Source organism: Microtus ochrogaster, chromosome 4, assembly GCF_000317375.1.
Source record: "Microtus ochrogaster isolate Prairie Vole_2 chromosome 4, MicOch1.0, whole genome shotgun sequence".
NCBI lineage: Eukaryota > Metazoa > Chordata > Mammalia > Rodentia > Cricetidae > Microtus > Microtus ochrogaster.
The window spans coordinates 44001204-44018383 of NC_022011.1; the positions used below are offsets into that span (position 1 = coordinate 44001204).

General features: G+C 51.2%; 1 protein-coding gene across 3 annotated transcripts in view; it reads left to right on the forward strand.

Annotated features, from left to right (window-relative positions):
* The window catches only part of Lrsam1 (leucine rich repeat and sterile alpha motif containing 1), a 36245-nt gene that overhangs the window by 5008 nt on the left and 14057 nt on the right, over positions 1-17180 (forward strand). For all 3 annotated transcript variants that reach the window (XM_005346030.3, XM_026778655.1, XM_026778656.1), the window contains 11 exons: positions 422-499; positions 3004-3072; positions 4096-4180; positions 4805-4926; positions 8001-8091; positions 10262-10392; positions 10882-10911; positions 11007-11129; positions 11434-11573; positions 12687-12731; positions 15906-15976. In XM_005346030.3, coding sequence (XP_005346087.1) covers positions 422-499; positions 3004-3072; positions 4096-4180; positions 4805-4926; positions 8001-8091; positions 10262-10392; positions 10882-10911; positions 11007-11129; positions 11434-11573; positions 12687-12731; positions 15906-15976 — 985 coding nt within the window. The remainder of the gene's footprint in view (positions 1-421; positions 500-3003; positions 3073-4095; positions 4181-4804; positions 4927-8000; positions 8092-10261; positions 10393-10881; positions 10912-11006; positions 11130-11433; positions 11574-12686; positions 12732-15905; positions 15977-17180) is intronic.

Here is a 17180-nt window from a genome sequence, read left to right on the forward strand (position 1 = left end):
TACCAAAGCTGGAGTCAATGTCTAACAAGAATAGCCATGGTTGGCACAGTCTGAGTAGTGGACCCCATGATAACCCAGGCTAAAACGCTTTCACCATGTGGCTTGTTTATTGCCATGGCAGCCCTTGGAGAAAGGCACTTAGTGCTCTGTTTTCTAGGAAGGTTAGAACCAGGAAAGGCTAAGCAGGATAGCTGACCCCTTCTAAGGATATAAGATAGAATTAGACCCCCAAACTCTTTCCCCCTGGTATCTGGAGTCCAGTTCAAAAGAGCCCATGACTCCCCCCTTGTGGTCTGGTTGAGCAAAGATGCATGGGGCGCAGCATGGCAGCCTAGTGCTAGGGCCAAGCCACTGACCTCACCCTTGGCTTTCCCTGCGTGCTGCTCTCCTGGAACCCGACATTTCTCTCCTCTCTTCTCAGGTGTTGATCGTGCATACGAACCATCTCACGTCCCTGCTTCCCAAATCCTGCAGCCTCTTGAGCCTTGCCACCATCAAGGTACTGGGCCCTCTCTAGGCACCGGGGACTCTGGTGCTCCAGGTGGCAGCTGAGCCTCCACACCCTCCTTGGCTCTTCTCTGTTAAAATATGCCAAAAGGTCCTCACAGAATGGTCACCGTGGTGTCTGAACAGTGTGGTTTCTAAGCACTCCTGGGTGTCATTGGTAAAGAGAACCCAGCCCCAGCCCCTGCCCTCCGAGGCTTCTACTCCCATCTGCTCCTAAACTCAAGCCAAGTCAGCAGAAAGGAGGACATAGCAGGGGGGGGTCCAGAGAGGGCATTAATTTTGATACGTCAGTGGCCTGGGCGGACCCCCTCCTGACTGTGGACCCTTCTGTGGACCCCTCCAGGATATGGTTACAGTGTCCGCCCAGGGTTGTTCTATGTGGAGGTGAACGTGTAAGGGTGGATCCCACGCTAAGAGTGAAGACTAACATCCTGCTCTGTCCCAGCGTTCCCTCATTAGCTCCAGTAGGTGGGCTTGGAGTGGCTCTGTTCCAGGTGATTGTGTTTTAGGATCTGGTTTCACTATGCAGTCTCAGGTGGCTGTACAGTCCAGGCTGGCCTCAGACTCAGAGTCCCTCTATTGCCTGGGTCCTGGAATTAAAATTGTATGCCCCCACACGTACTGCTTGGTGCTTCTAAGAGATTTACTCATTTTTACCTTATGTTTATCATCGTTTGCCTATAGATAAATAGATGATAGATAGGTAGATAGATAGATGATCAATCGATCGATAGGTAGGTAGGTAGATAGATAGATGATAGGTAGGTAGGTAGGTAGGTAGGTAGATAGATGATAGGTAGATAGATAGATGATAGGTAGGTAGATAGATAGATAGATAGATAGTAGGTAGGTAGATAGATAGATGATAGGTAGGTAGGTAGATAGATGATAGATAGGTAGGTAGATAGAAAGATAGATGATAGGTAGGTAGATAGATGATAGGTAGGTAGATAGATGATAGGTAGGTAGATAGATGATAGGTAGGTAGGTAGGTAAGTAGATAGATGATAGGTAGATAGATAGATGATAGGTAGGTAGATAGATAGATGGTAGGTAGGTAGGTAGATAGATAGATGATAGGTAGGTAGAAAGATGATAGATAGATAGGTAGAAAGATAGATAGATGATAGGTAGGTAGAAAGATAGATGATAGATAGATAGATAGATAGATAGATAGATAGATAGATAGATAGATAGATAGATAGAGCACCACAAGCATGCAGTGCCTAAGCAAGTCGGAAGACGGCATCAGGAGCTGGAGTTGTAGGCTCTTGTGAGCTGTCCAGTGTGGATGCTGGGAACCAAACTTGGGTCCCCTACAAGAGCAGCTCTTAACTGCCTAGCCGTCTCCACCCTCACTCCATGCTTTTCTCTTGTCTTCTTTGTGCTAATTTTTATTTTAGCGTGTGTGTGTGTGATCAATATGCCCAGGCCCTCACACATACTGATGACATGCCCTGCCACCGAGTCACACCCCAGCCCGTGTGTAACTTCTGTATTCCGTAAAAAGAGAACACGTAAATCAGACATGGTATAGCTGCACATGTCTGCAATCCTGAGCACTGGCAAAGAGGTTGAGGCAAAAGAATTGACTAGCCTGGGCTACACTGTAGGAGCCTGCCTCTAGACCCTGAAAGGAAAACAAGACTATGAGCTGGAGCGCTGGTAGAGCTGGGTGTGCTGGCACGCGCCTTCAGTCACAGCAGAGCAGGCCGAGCTCTGTAAGTTCAAGTCTAGCCAGGTTACATAGTGCGAGACCTTGACTCAGGAAAGGGGGGGGGGCATGGTGGTGCACACTCCCAGCACTCAGGAGGCAGAGGCAGGTGGATCTCTGTAGGCCAGACTGGTCCACTGAGTGAATTCTCAGACAGCCAGGACTATGTAGAGAAACACTATCTCAAAAAGAAAAAAGTGAAAACGATGATGAGGCAGGATGCTGAATGAACGGCAGGCAGGAGGAAGGGTTGTTGTGGGTGTCTGAGTCCTTTGTATGATCGAAGAGAGAGGGTCACTATGGGATTAAATAAGGCCTTGCAGGCAGCAGGGAGGGCCAGCCACACTGAAGATGATTTAGTGACGGTCACACAAAAGTCGTTTCTTAGGGTAAAACAAGTTCCTTATACCAAACCTGGACCTAATCTACACTTCTGGAAGGAGCACCACACCCTTGCGTTTTCCGTCTTCACCATGCACTGTTTGCAGAACTCAGTAATGCAAGACATTCAGGTGTGCTGGGGCCATCAAGTCACTAAAGTCGCAGAGGCTGTGAAGGTCCTTCAGAGAAACAACTCTAAACAGCAGTCACTGTCTTCCACATGATTCCTTCAGGTCCAAGTGCTTCCAGAAAACAACTCTCATTCTGGCGTTTCCCCTAGATACAAAGACTCTGCTAGAGTTCCTGCTACAGGTTGTTACTGGGGTATGAGGAGACCTCGTCATCTTCAGCTGTTCTGGATTCTGAGTTTCTGGGGCTTGACAGACCTGTTTGTTCTGTAGGTTCTGGATCTCCATGACAACCAGCTGACAGCCCTTCCTGATGACATGGGGCAGCTGACAGCCCTACAGGTAAGGCTGGAGGACGCGGGCTTCTGTAACACTGGGACGTTCTGATGTGTTGTCGCGGTGGACCCGGCTGCACTGTGCTGGGCACTGGCACTGCCCTTCCCATTGCAGCCTGGCTGTGAGGGGCTCTCCACCAGGACTTGCCATGTACTTCATGGTGGTAGTTCATGGCTTCACAGCTTTAACTGCTCCTCCCCAAAAAAACAAACGCCTAGGGGGTTTCCATCTTAAAGACAGATTCCAGAGACTGTAGAGCTGCCTCGAAAAGTACCCTGGTTAGGTTCCCTGCACCTACATGGCAGCTCACAGCTGTCTGTAACTCCAGTTTCAGGGGACCTGATGCCCTCTTCTGGCCTCCACAGGTATTGCATACACGTGGTACCTGAGTTTGCTTTTGTTTTTTTGGTCTTCTGAAACAAGGTTTTTCTGTGTAATAGCCCTAGCTGTCCTGGAACTCGCTCTATAGACCAGGCTGGCCTTGAACTCACAGAGATCCGCCTGCTTCTGCCTCCCCAGTGCTGGGATTAAAGGCGTGCGCCACTATCACCTGGCGATGCCTAAGTTTTTATATGTTATTTTTAAAGGACAAATTCTGTACTCTCTGGCTCCCTGGTCCTTTGTGGGTAGCTGTGCCTGCACTGGCTGAGTGCTTTATTTGGGGCTAGCCTGAGCTATGCCTCCCCATTGCTCAACACTAGATCACCATATCCTAACCCTCCCTGCCTCACTGAGCCCTTGATAGCCTGTCTGCCGCCACATTGGTTCATACTATCCCTGGGCATTCTGCGGCTAATATAGATGGTGAAGCCTCAATTAGGAGTGTGTTCAAGAACTTAGCTTGGCTCTCTTGAACACATAACTTCTGTAAAACTCAGTTTTCTCATCCCTTAGATGGGACCATAACAGCCCGTGCCTCCCTCTCAGGGCTGTAGGAGGAAATAAAGGCAGGTCTGTTCTGTGCCTGGGTGATGCAGGTTAAGCCTGCACTCTTACCCTGTAGGCTTCTCATGTCGTTTCCTTCCTTAGGTACTGAATGTGGAAAGGAACCAACTGATGCATCTCCCACGCTCTGTAGGGAACCTGCTTCAGCTCCAGACCCTCAACGTGAAAGGTGGGTCCACACCTTCAGGATCAGGCCAGCTCTCTGGTGCTTTCCCCAGGAGCCACGGAGTGGGAGGGTGATGCCAAAAGCCATAGTGACCCCTGGCTAGCGGCTAGCTCAGTCTGTCTCTGGTCACAAACCCAGAGGCAGTGGGCAAAGGCAGACCGTAGTGAGCAATGGGAAGAGAGCGGGCTAACGGGCGGGACAGGAGGTGCCACTGCAGTGGCTGTGCGTGGCTCGGGACGCTGCTGACCCCGTGGATGTGGCTGGTCTGATGAGTCCACGAGGCAGGCTAACATGAGGAAAATAAGGCTCTGAGCTGTGGCTGTCAGAACACCTTCCCCTGCAGTGAGGTAGTGACTAGCCAAGATACCAGTGTGTTGTCCTCGGCCTCTCTGTGGCCAGGCTCTTATCTTACCCTTGCTGCCCCTAGCCTCTCGGCACAGAGAGACTCAGCTCATCATGTGACTGGGAAGTAGGTGCTCTATTATAGAGGAGAAGCGGCACAGGGAGGGAAGGCCAGAGTCCTGAGTAGCAGTGACTGAACCTGCCAGCCCTACATCCTACGCCCTTGGGTGTCAGGAGGTAGCTGCAGACTTTGGGGCACTGAGTTTGCCACCTGGGTCCCTGTAGACAACAAGCTGAAGGAGCTTCCTGAGACCCTGGGGGAGCTGCGAAGCTTGCGTACCCTCGACATCAGTGAAAACGAGGTTCGGAGACTGCCACTGATGCTGGCTCACGTGCGGACCCTGGAGGTAAGGGGACACTCTCTCCAGTGTCACCGAGGGCTGCCGTGTGACTGTCATATGGTGATTTTGCTGCCATCCTGGCAGTGGGAGGGCATAAGTCCAAGTGAAGGAGGACGGAGGAACCCAGAAGGGTCCCCACTCTATGTGCTTGGAGCCTGATTTGAAGACGAGGGAGAGTTGGGACATAGCCATGGGCTTGGGAGCATTCAGTGGAAGAGCAGAACAAAGAGGGGCTAGAATGGGCGATGAACAGGAAAGCTGGGCGTGGAACAGAGGCAAGGTGGAGATCTGGGCTCGGTATGGAAAGTGGATCTCGTCAGAGCACAGGTGGGTAGGGTGAGAATGTCCTGGGACCCCATGAGTCACCTCGGGGTAAATGAGGAAGCTACACACACCAGAGGAGTCTGTGTCCTTGCAGTCTGCATGAGAATCTAAGGTCCCAGTGTTGACACGGTGGGTTCCTTTAAGGCTTCTATCTGCAGGTGCTGTCTATCCTGTGCCCATCCTCTGTCTGAATGTCTGTCAAATCTCCTCTTTCTCAAAGGACACCAGTCAGATTGGTCCAGTCTGGCTCTAAATGTGAAGTCTGGAGTCTTCAGAATTAAGACTTCAGTGTATAAAGCAGGGACACAGCAAACCCACGACAGACGCCAGCACTAGGTGGCCCACTAGGGGACAGTGGGCTCTTGGTCCTGACAGGGTGGCTTGTTGCTCCTCAGGCACTTTTGCACGTTTTTTGAGATAAAGTTTTTTTTGTTTTTTTTTTCAAAATATTTATTTATTATGTATACAATATTCTGTCTGTGTCTGCAGGCCAGAAGAGGGCACTAAATCTCATTACAGATGGTTGTGAGCCACCATGTGGTTGCTGGGAATTGAACTCATGACCTTTGAAAGAGCAGGCAGTGCTCTTAACCACTGAGCCATCTCTCCAGCCCCTTGAGATAAAGTTTTGTGTAATCCAGGCTGACCTTGAATTTACTTTGTAGCTGAGGATGGAACTCTTTGATCCTCCTGCCTCCACTTGTAAACTTGCCGAGATTACAGATGTGCACCAATACACTCAGTTTGTGTGGTGCCAGGTATCAAACCCAGGGCTTCGCTCTACCAACTGAACCACCTCCCCAGCCCCTCATTGGCACTGTCTGAGACTGGGCCTGTGCCAACTCCCAGACCCCCACACCCCCGTGAGGCATGTCCTGTTATGACTTTGCCGATGAAGAAACTGGGGCACACAGCTCCATAGATGGGATTGGACATTACAGCCTCTGGAACAACCCTATGACCTCACATGTAAAGCTCAGTGTCTGGAATAGGGACTTATCTGTCGCAGTGTTGACAGCTTGTCTGAGCATCCCAGAACTCCCCAGATCTTGGTGAATAACCTCCATCAAGCCAGACTGCAGAGCAGAGGTGTCTGGGAAGGTGGCAGCTGGACAGAGACAGCTGTGTTGCCCCTCACATGGTGGTGAAGCACAGTGTGCTCAGCCAGCTCTGTTCTCTGTCTCTTGGGAGAACCTTCTGTAGTGATGGGTGTTTCTACTGACTGTACTGCCCAATTTGGTGGCCATGTACATCTCTTGAGCATTTGGGATGTGGCTGGTGCCACCACAGAATTGAATGGTGTTGTTGAGTCTTTATTAATTCCCAGGTAAAAAGTCATGTGCTTTACAGTTGCTCGGGCCCTGATTCTATCCTAAGATACTGGAGCCCTGAGGGACTGAGGTTGTGCTTCAGTGGGGGAGCACTTGTCTAGCGTGCCTGAGCCCCGACACTGCAGCAGAAGATTGGATGGGACTCATTGCCCGGCTGCTCCTTTAAAAAAACTTGTGGGAACCTCTTGGACCCCTGGACAGACTTTTTTCAGGGTGAGAGCTCAGGCATTGTCAATGAGACCATATTGTGTGCCAACTCCATTCAAATGCTGTGCCCTGTTACCTACCATACATCCCGTCAAATCAGGAACACCACGCCTGTGTGACACTGAGGGAGTTAAGCCAAGTGACCTGTTTAGGGGCACAGCAGGCTGTGCTGGGCTGGGCTTAAAGGCCAAGTGTCTCTCAAGGCAGAATCCCCCTGCAGGTAATAGAAATGCTGTCATCTGTGCAGCCACTGGGGGCCCCCAAGCTGGCATGGATCCATATAGCCAAGGTGGTGTAGAAGGAGTGGTGGGCTGCGTTCCTGCCACCCGGCTCCTGGCCGCCTGGCTAGCTTATGCCCCGAAATAACAACACACAAACTCTATTCATTTAAACACTGCCTGTCCCATTATATCTAGCCTCTTCTTGGCTAACTCTCATATCTTGCTTAATCCATATTTAGTAATCTGTGTAGCATCACGAGGTGGTGTCTTACTGGGAAAGATTCAGCATGTCTGACCTGGCAGCTTGCTCCATTGCATCTGACCAGGAGAGGCATGGTGTCTGGCCCACTTCTCTTCTTCCCAGCATTCTGTTCTGTCTACTCCACCTAGCTAATTTTCTGACCTATCAGACCAAGCAGTTTTCTTTATTGATTAACCGACGAAACAACAGATTGACAAATGACCTTCCCACATCAAGGTGGCCTTTACTAATTAAAACTGAAATTAAGGTTGTTGTGCACCTGTAATCTTGACACTTGGGAGGCAGAGGCAGGGGGATCACAGGTTCCAATGCAGCCTGGGCCATGACTCAGTGGGGAAAGTGCTCACAAAGGACCTGATCTCAGTTCTAGAGCCACGCACCTGCAATCCCAGCCCTGGGAGGCAGAGACGGCAGGTCCCTGGGCCTTGCTAGCCATCTTACCAAGTTCCAGGCCAGTGAGTGGTTCCTAATGAACAACACTCAGGCTTATCCTCTGTCCCTCCACATACACACACACACACATACGTGTACACTCAAGCATGTACACACAACTCAAGAAATGCAAATGGCCACACATGCTGGGCAGCATGGCCATGAGTCCACACTCAAGCTACCACGGTGATGACTAGTGGTGCTCCTAGGAGGCAGGGGAGACAGCAAAACCAAGCGACTTTCAACTGTGCTGGGTGGTGGGTGACGTCGTATACACAGTAAAGGAGTTCCCTGTGCCCACAGACACTGAGCCTTGATGCCACGTCCATGGTCTACCCCCCGCCAGAGGTGTGTGGTGCTGGCACTGCGGCCGTGCAGCAGTTCCTTTGCAAAGGTAAAGGCAGCCACCTCTGCTCTCCCCCTACCCCATGCCCATCCCTTGTCACAGGCTGGGGACCAGCTGAGACCAGGTGGTACAAACTGCCTGGTCAGCGGTCAGCGTCCAGTGAGGGCAGCATGTCCAATGAAGCATGGCACAGAGATCGAAGCACCAGGCTGAGCTCAGGAAGGCTAGGGTCAGGCATCGCACAGAGATCGAAGCACCAGGCTGAGCTCAGGAGAGATTAGGCTCAGGCATCTGGCTTGGGTTAGGGCTGGGGAAGGCCTATCTGAGAAAGCAACTTGGCTGGCACTGGAGCAGGGAGCTAGGGCCAGGAGAAGAGACAGTTTCTAGCAGAAGAGGCAAGGGCTAAGGGACCTAGAGGAAGGGAGGGGAACCTGAGGTACTATGGAGACCGGGTTTTATTAAGTAAGAACTAGAGGAAGGAGGACAGGGTAGGCAGACCCTGGTGGCCTGGGCACCAGAAGGGAGCAGCTTTGGGCTGTTGTACCTGTCAGCGTGGTTCCTGTCCCCTGTGGGTCCTCAGAGCAAGCCTCTTGTCTGAATTATTCACAAGCAGTGAGGTGCAGTGCAAAGAGAATTAAAGGCTGATCTTATCAGTATGCAAATGATCCCAGACCTGCTGGCCTGGGTCTTCAGGAAAAAAAAAAAAAGCTGAACTCCAGTTCAAGGTGTCTCCAGAAGCTGGGAAAGTGACTCAGTTGTCACGTGCTGACCTCTTAAACGTGAAGCCCTAAGTTGGACCCCAATACCACATAATGTGCATGTAGTCATAAACCCGTAATCTGAGCATTCCAGAGGTAGAATCAGGTCTGTAGTAGTGCTGGAGTCCCCGTCTTCAGACAGATAATAGCTCAGAAATTACAGCTGGGTATAAGGACTCAGAAAGTGATGCCCGGAAATCAGGGTCAGTCCTGGACCAGACTGGGTTACATAGTGAGTTCAAGGTTAGCATGAGCTACGTAGCAAGACCCCGTCTCTCTCCCTCTCTCTCACTGTATGTTGTCAGTATATGTTCGAGCTGAACATCCAGGTCCCCAGCTCAGTTAGTTCCCTGACTAGGTGTTCACCCAACAGAAAGAGCAGCCATGTTGTCCACAGACGCCCACGGCAGCACTGTCCCCATAGCAGTGGGAGAATGAGTGAATGGTTTCATACTCACATGTGAGAAGCACGCAGCATTGAAAGAACAAACCCTGCCAACGGAAGCAAGAAGTGTCTACCGGAGTAGAGGGAGAAAAGCCAGGCACAGGACGTGTGCTTGTACCTGGCAGGTCCTGTGTCCCAGCCAGCGCTGCCCTTGGCGTGTAAGGGTGTGTTCGCCTTAAATCTGCTTCAGGCTCTGCTGGGGCACTTGCTAGCGTGCCTGAGGCTCTGGCTTCAGTTCCCAGCCACTAAAATAAAGGAAAAAATCTTTTTCTGGGTAAATAGTTTCCTCTTAGAATTTAACACCTGGGGAAACAGAAGGAAGACTGTGAGCTTGAGGCCAGCCTGGGCTACCTACTGAGACTCTCAATACCTAAGAATGTTTTAAGATCCTCTAATGCGTATATAAACAATAGACACAAAAATAAAGCAGTAACTTTGCGTATGCTGACTGCAGAACTCAAATACATGACATCATGTTTTTCCCTCCCTAGGGGGTTTGAACCAGGGCCAGCACACATGCTAGGCAAGGGCTCTACCACTCAGTCTATCCCAACCCTTTTTGAGACAGGGTCTTACTAAGTAACTCACACTGGCCTTGAACTTGCTCTGTAACCCTGATAGGCTTAGAACTAGCGGTCACCCTGGTTTCTTTTCTTTTTCGAGACAGGGTTCCTCTGTAACTTTGGGGCCTGTCCTGGAACTAGCTCTTGTAGACCAGGCTGGTCTTGCTCTCACAGAGATCCACCTGCCTCTGCCTCCCGAGTGCTAGGCTTAAAGGCATGTGCCACCACTGCCCAGCCACCCTGGTTTCTGAGTAGTTAGGATTATAAATAAGCCTATGTCTCCAGGTCTGACGTTGGACAATAATAACTAGACAGCAGCGAGGCCCAGCCTTGGAAGTTTGAGAGTGAACTGAGCCAGAAAGGTGGCTTCAGTGGCGGAGGGAGGACGAGAGTGAGGGCACAGGAGCAAGCAGCGGGGTGCTCCTGACCAGCCTGTGCCCCTTCTCCCGTAGAGTCAGGATTGGAATACTACCCTCCTTCTCAGTACCTACTGCCAGTCCTGGAGCAGGATGGAGCTGAGAACTCCCAGGACAGCCCCGATGGAGCCATAAACAGATTCTCCAGGGAGGCGGCTGATTGGCAGGTGAGGTTTGCTGCCAGCAGGGGCGTACCTGTGTGGCTGTTCTGTGAGGGCTGCTGGCATAAGGTGTTCAGAGCTGTAGCTATGGATTTCTCCATTCAGACCCACAGACCCAGCTACCTCAGCTGTCCAGGTCACCAGCTCACCACATCAGCTGTCCAGGTCTCCTCTCTGTTCCCTGGACAAACCATGTCCCTTTGCCCAGCGTCTTAGGGCAAGCCATTCCCACCTGGAACTCCCTGCACTCCTCCATTTTCATCTTATCTTACTAATTGTTTAATAGGTATCTAAGGATAACCTTGAACTTTAAAAAATCTATTATTTTCTGTGTGTGTATGTGTGTCAAACGTACAGTGGTTCTCACGCTGGAGCCCCCCAGGCCCTTTTATGGGTTTTCATCCTTCCGTCTCCTCGTGCCAGTGAAGCAGGCTGGCTGGGCCAGTGGGAACCGCGCCCACCACCCTTCCTCACCTCTGGCTCTTCTCTCCCCAGAACCGGTTCTCTGACTACGAGAAGCGAAAGGTAAAGGCCCTCCCTGCCACTTTTCTTCTGGAGGATGGCAGCTCCCTGGAGACTTGCAGGACAGCCCCTTGTGGCTCTGCATCTTGTCCCCGCAGGAGCAGAAGATGCTGGAGAAACTGGAGTTTGAGCGGCGCCTGGACCTTGGACAGCGAGAGCATGCCGAGCTGCTGCAGCAGAGCCACAATCACAAGGACGAGATCCTTCAGTCAGTCAAGCAGGTGCGTGGCCACACGCCAGCCTGCCTATGCCCCAACTCTGTGGCCTCCTGGCGTAGGCCGAGGCACCAAATGGCCAAGCAGGGATTAAGCTGCCCCACCATCCCCGGAAAGCAGGAATGGCAGCCCTGACTGGATACCCTGGCCAGCCTCCTTGGGCACAGTGGACACTAATATGCCTAGTGGGGAGGGAGGGACCAGCCCAAGGTCACAGAGAGCCTGCCTAAAGTGAGACAGGAACGCCACTTCCTCCAGCCGAAACCCTGACTATGCCCGCACCTGTGGCCCTGTGTCTCCCCCACTGCAGGAGCAGACTCGGCTCGAGCAGGGCCTAAGTGAGCGCCAGCGTTGCCTGGATGCAGAACGGCAGCAGCTGCGGGAGCAGCTGAAGCAGAGCGAGCAGAGCATCGCCGGCCGCATCCAGAGACTCCTGCAGGACAATCAGAGGTCAGTCCTGGCCCGCCAGCCCCCGGAATAGCTTCTGAGGGACAGGGTCCTTTCTCTCAGTCTTCTCTGGCCCAAGCATTCCTCTGCTAGGGTCCGAGGAAGGCGATTCTGCTGCTCTGATTTGGGGGTACAGAATGGGGTTCTGTCACAGGCCTGTTAACTGCACTTAGCCACACTGGGCCCAGCCCCCTTCCACATATTAGCGGGTGAAAGTCATAGCCTGCTCCTGCATTTGGCTTCCGCATTGCCTGTTGCCCGAGAGTGGCCGCTCACCCTGTAGGGAGCAAACTGTCCTACATAGGAACCCCAAGCCAGTTCATGATAGGTTGGAGAGAGCAGCTGAGCGGAGATCCCGTGTCTGAAGACATCTGGTTAGGGTCCACCACAGAAGAGTCTAGAAACGGCTATAGCCGCATGATCCTCTAGCCCAGGCTTCCTTCTCCCGTGCCTCAGGTCCTTTTCTTCTAAGGAGACTTGGCTGGCACTTCTGTGCCAAGCACTATGTGTTCCCACATTGGGTTTTTTGTTTTTTGGGTTTTTTTTGTTTTGGTTTTTTTTTTGGTTTTTTGAAACAGGGTTTCTCTGTAGCTTTGGAGGCTGTCCTGGCACTAGCTCTATGTAGACCAGGCTGGTCTCGAATTCACAGAGATCTTCTTGCCTCTGCCTCCTGAGTGCAGGGATTAAAGGCGTGCTCCACCTCTGCCTGGCCATTGTTTTATTTTTATTAGACAAGTTTCTTTGTGCAGCCCTGACTGTCCTGGAACATGCTCTGTAGACCAGGTTGGCTCTGCCTCTGCCTCTGCCTCTGCCTCTGCCTCTGCCTCTGCCTCTGCCTCTGCCTCTGCCTCTGCCCTCTGCCCTCTGCCCTCTGCCCTCTGCCCTCTGCCCTCTGCCCTCTGCCCTCTGCCCTCTGCCGGGATTAAAGGCCCACACCACCTTATCCAGCTGCCTAAGAAGCACTTTTTACTTCCTGGCACAGGAGAGCCTTCTAGGCTTTCACTGCCCGAGAACAGAGCTCCTGGGTAGTGAGCTCAGCCATTTTTGGGAGGTGGGCAGCTTGGCTGGACGTGTCATCGCTGGTGTTCACAGGGCCCATCTCTGGTTTTTCCACAGGCAGAAGAAGAATTCTGAGATCCTGAAATCGCTAGAGAATGAGAGGTGAGTGAGCCTCGGGGATCATGTGCCTAGAGAAAACTCCCTGCTCTGGGGAGCAGATTCCCTGGGTCGCTCCCTGCTCTGGGGCTGGGGGCGGGGGCATAGGCTCCTCCCTTGTCCTGGGAAGTCTCCGGCAGTCTAGGAGAGTCACCTCTTGGCATCTAGTTAGTAATGGCTCTTCTTTAGTTTCTTAAAATATATGTACATTCTCGAGAGAAACAGAAATATGAAGGAAGGTGCATCTGTAATGCCCATCAGCTCTAAAACACTTTTAATAATTCACATTTAGTTCAGGTGTGGTGGCGCACGCTTTTAATCTCAGCGCTAAGGAGGCAGAGGCAATCAGATGTCTTGAGTTCAAGCCCAGCCTGGTCTACAAAATGAGTTCCAGAACACCCAGGTCTACATAGAGAGACCCTGTCCCAAACCAAAATAAATGAACAAAATTTTTACAAATCCACATTTGTAGAAATAAAAAGAATATGATACTTTTGTCTCTCAAACCACAGCTGCTCAAGTCCCTCAAATAAAGGGAAATATTCAACCTATGGGTCACAACAAGGGGTTGAATGACCATTTTACAGGGGTCACCTAAACCATCAGAAAGCACAGATACTTACATTCTGATTCATAACAGTAGCGAAATTACAGTTATAAAGTAGCAGTCCAAATGATCTTTATGGTTGGGGTCACCGCAGCATGAGGAGCTGTGTTAAGAGGCCACAGCATCGGGAAGGTTGAGAAGCGCTGGCCTGGGGCCTCACACATTTCCCTGTCTGCTTGGCATGCTTCCTGATAATCTGATACGAAGCGCATGCTATGCGAATAGCAGCTCTGCTCTGTTGCTTAGGAGATCGTGGGGAAATATGCTCATATCGGTACAGACACAAGATTTTTCCAGGTATTACTGACCAGCAGTCAGTTGACTCTGCAGACAGGGAACCCACAAACACATGGGACCACTGCATTCCTCCCTGCTAGACAGCTTGAAAGCAGAATGGACACACATTGCTCTTCAGATGCTTTGCGTGTAGAAAATAAAGGGAGCCCTCCCTGGGGTAACGCTGGGTGTGTGATAGACAGGAAGTATGAGCGGTGGCCTTTGGTTTTTCTCTTTGTCCTGGGTATTTATCAAGCTGCCTCCTTTGAGGTACATTGCATTTGTTGTCAGGAAAGTAATAGGTCAGGCTTGGTACACGGCTGTCATTCTAATGTTGGGGTTAGGGAAGTGAAGGGGAATTCAGAAGGATCAGGAGATCAAGGCCAGTTCTTACTACATAGTGAGTATTCATGGAATGGACTGAGAGACGGCTCAATACGGAGCTGCCTGCACAGCATGAGGACCTGAGTTCGCACCATCCTTAGTGTCTGCGTAAAACCCAAGCAGGCAGTTCATCCTGTAGCTGCAAGACTGGGAGGTCAGAGCTCCTGACCAGTCAGCATGGCAAAGCTTATGAGCTTCAGGTTCCATGAGAAACCTTGTCTCAAAAAATGAGGTTGAGAGGGACACAGGGAGACATCTAGCATTGACCCTTGACTTCTGCCCACATGCACACGCTCGCTTGCACATGAACACACGCACAAGACTGAGTGTGGTGGCACATGTCTGTAACCCTAGCACTCAGGAGGAGCTCAAGCTCAGGGACAACCTGGTCTACATAGGAAGTTCCAGGCTAGCCTAGGCTACAGAGTGAGGCCTGTCCAAATAAAAGGGAAAATAACACTTAAAAGAGGGAGGGAGGAAGGGAGGGAGGAAGGGAGGGAGGGAGGGAGGGAGGAAGGAAGGAAGGAAGGAAGGAAGGAAGGAAGGAAGGAAGGAAACATAAATGATGGCGACAAGGATTGACACTGTTGCCTGCCCCTCCCTGAGATGTCGCTGGGGCGCTTTCCTGATTCTCCTGGGAGCCTCCTCTCCCTGGCCATCTCAGCCCTCACCACATAGGAGCATCTTCGGAGTGCTCCCTGGGGATGTCCTGCCCAGGCCAGCTATGGGCCTGCTGAGTGGTAACACACATTTAGCCCTTAGTGACAGACCATGTCTGATGCTGGGCTGGGCAGGCCCAGAGGACAGCCCCGTTCTCAGAGGATACGGGCCTTTGAACTAAGTCCCACGCAGGAACATGCAGGGTGCTAATCGATCGAGCCACCCTTGGCATGTGAACATGGAAAGCACACACAGCGTGCAGCGTGTGTGTGTAAAGTTACCTTGAAATCTTTTCACCTCTTACGTCATACATGTAGTTTTGTGCCCAAAACCTTGTTTGTAGGAGGCTAAAGAGATACCTGCTCCTCCAGAGGACCTGGGTTCAATCCCCAGCATCCATATGACAGCTCACAACTATTTGTAATCCAGGTCCAGGGGATCTGGCAGCATCTTGTGGCCTCTGTGGACACTTGGCATGAATGTGGAACACAGATGCACATGTAGGTAAAAGACCTATGCGCATAAAATGGTAATTTTTTTTTATATTTATTTATTATGTATACAATATTCTGTCTGTATGTATGCCTGATGGCCAGAAGAGGGCGCCAGACCTCATTACAGATGGTTGTGAGCCACCATGTGGTTGCTGGGAACTGAGGACCTTTGGAAGAGCAGGCAATGCTCTTAACCTCTGAGCCATCTCTCCAGCCCTAAAATGGTAATTTTTAAGACCTTCTAGAAGGCAGAAACAACAGCCAGGGCTACATAGTAGAGAGACTCCGCGTCAGAACAAACAAAACAGAATAAACACCTTGTTTGAAGCTGTTTTTAGGCTAATGTCCCCCTCCACACCGTAAGTGAACCCTTCTTGAGGTAACTGCAAAGGCGTTCAGGGGAGACTCTGACTTCTCACAGACTGTTGTCAGTTCACGTTCCTCTTGGCAGTGCAGTAAGGTACCCCACTGTCTGAAGTCGCCAGCAACAACCGATGACAGCGTCTTTGAGTGGCCCGGGATGTTAGGCGCCTTCCCATTTGTTCGTGGTATTGGCTTCTAACGTTGGTTACCCACTGTCCTAAGAAGTAATCACCTTTAAGGCTCAAGGTTAACATCCTCAGGAGATGTGTGTGGTGCTTTGGGCATGCAGCATGGATTGGTCTACAGGGAGGTGCCCTGGAGGAGGTAGTGTTTATCTGGTAAGATTCTTGCTGGAATGAATGGATGAATTTGATCTGTACTTTTTTCTCTTCCTAGAATAAGAATGGAACAGTTGATGTCCATAACCCAGGAGGAGACAGAGAACCTGAGGCAACGCGAGATCGCCTGTGAGTTGTACCGTGGGAGATGAGGGGTTTTGTGGGCGGTGCTCGTGGGTAGACTGTTCCTATCAGTCTCGTGTGGAGGGTACCGAGTGTCACCCTGACAAAGAGCAGCCAAGACTGTCGTGGAGCTCAGGCCCTGGGATCAGGCAAGCTTAGAGTCTGAGTCTCAGGTTTCCTGTCGATAGAGTGGAGGAAAACGACAGTTACCTGCCTGCTACACAGGACTGTCAGGGGATCTGATGTGGTCCTTCCTGAGCATGTCACAAATTTGGCTGCTCTGACTTCTGTGCTGAGAGCCGGGGTCAGCCTCACTCAGCCACTCCTACCCCTCCTGGTGTGCCCGGTTGACCCCGAGCTCCACAAGGTCCACACTGGTAAGACTTGATTCAGACCAGCATGGAGAATTGGCAGCCATGGGCTCAGGAAGGCTGTGAACGCACTGCCTGTCCTCAGTTAAAGTGGAGATTGACTGTCCCCATCTTTGAGGCTTTTGTCATGGGGGAGTGGGGGCCCTCTATGTGCCAGACTTGCTATACACGTGCTCACCACACCTGCAGAGGCTCAGATCACAGACAGCTCTGTCAGAGGTCACCATTTGTTAAAGAACAGCTGTGGGAATCACCAGATGTTTATTGAGTTAGTTTCCCAGAGATGGGACCAGCATGCTGGGCTTTGTGTTTTCAGCCTTTCAAACCTCCCATTTGCTGTTGCCTTGCTGGATCCCAGGCAAGCACACTACCCCTGAGCCACATCCAGCCCCTTACAACTTTTATAACTTAGAAAAAAAATTCAACAAGGGAGCTGGAGAGCTGGCCCAGTGAGTGGTCAAGAGCATAGGCTGCTCTTCCAGAGGAACTGAATTCTAATTGCAGCACCTCTGGGTAGCTCACAACCCACCATCTGTAACTCTATTCCGGGGGATGCAGCACCCTCTGCTGGCCTCCGCAGTCACTGCATGTACATGGGGATGCAGCACCCTCTGCTGGCCTCTGCAGTCACTGCATGTACATGGTGCACAAGCCACAAAAGCAGAACACCCATACACATAATTTTTTTTTGAAGTTTTAATTAATTCAACAAAAAATAACAAAGGGGCCACTATGTTTGGCTTTTTGAGGCAGGGTGTGTGTGTGTGTGTGTGTGTGTGTGTATGTGTGGTGTGTGTGTGTGTGTGTGTGTGTGTGTGTGTGTGTGTGTAGTCCTGGCT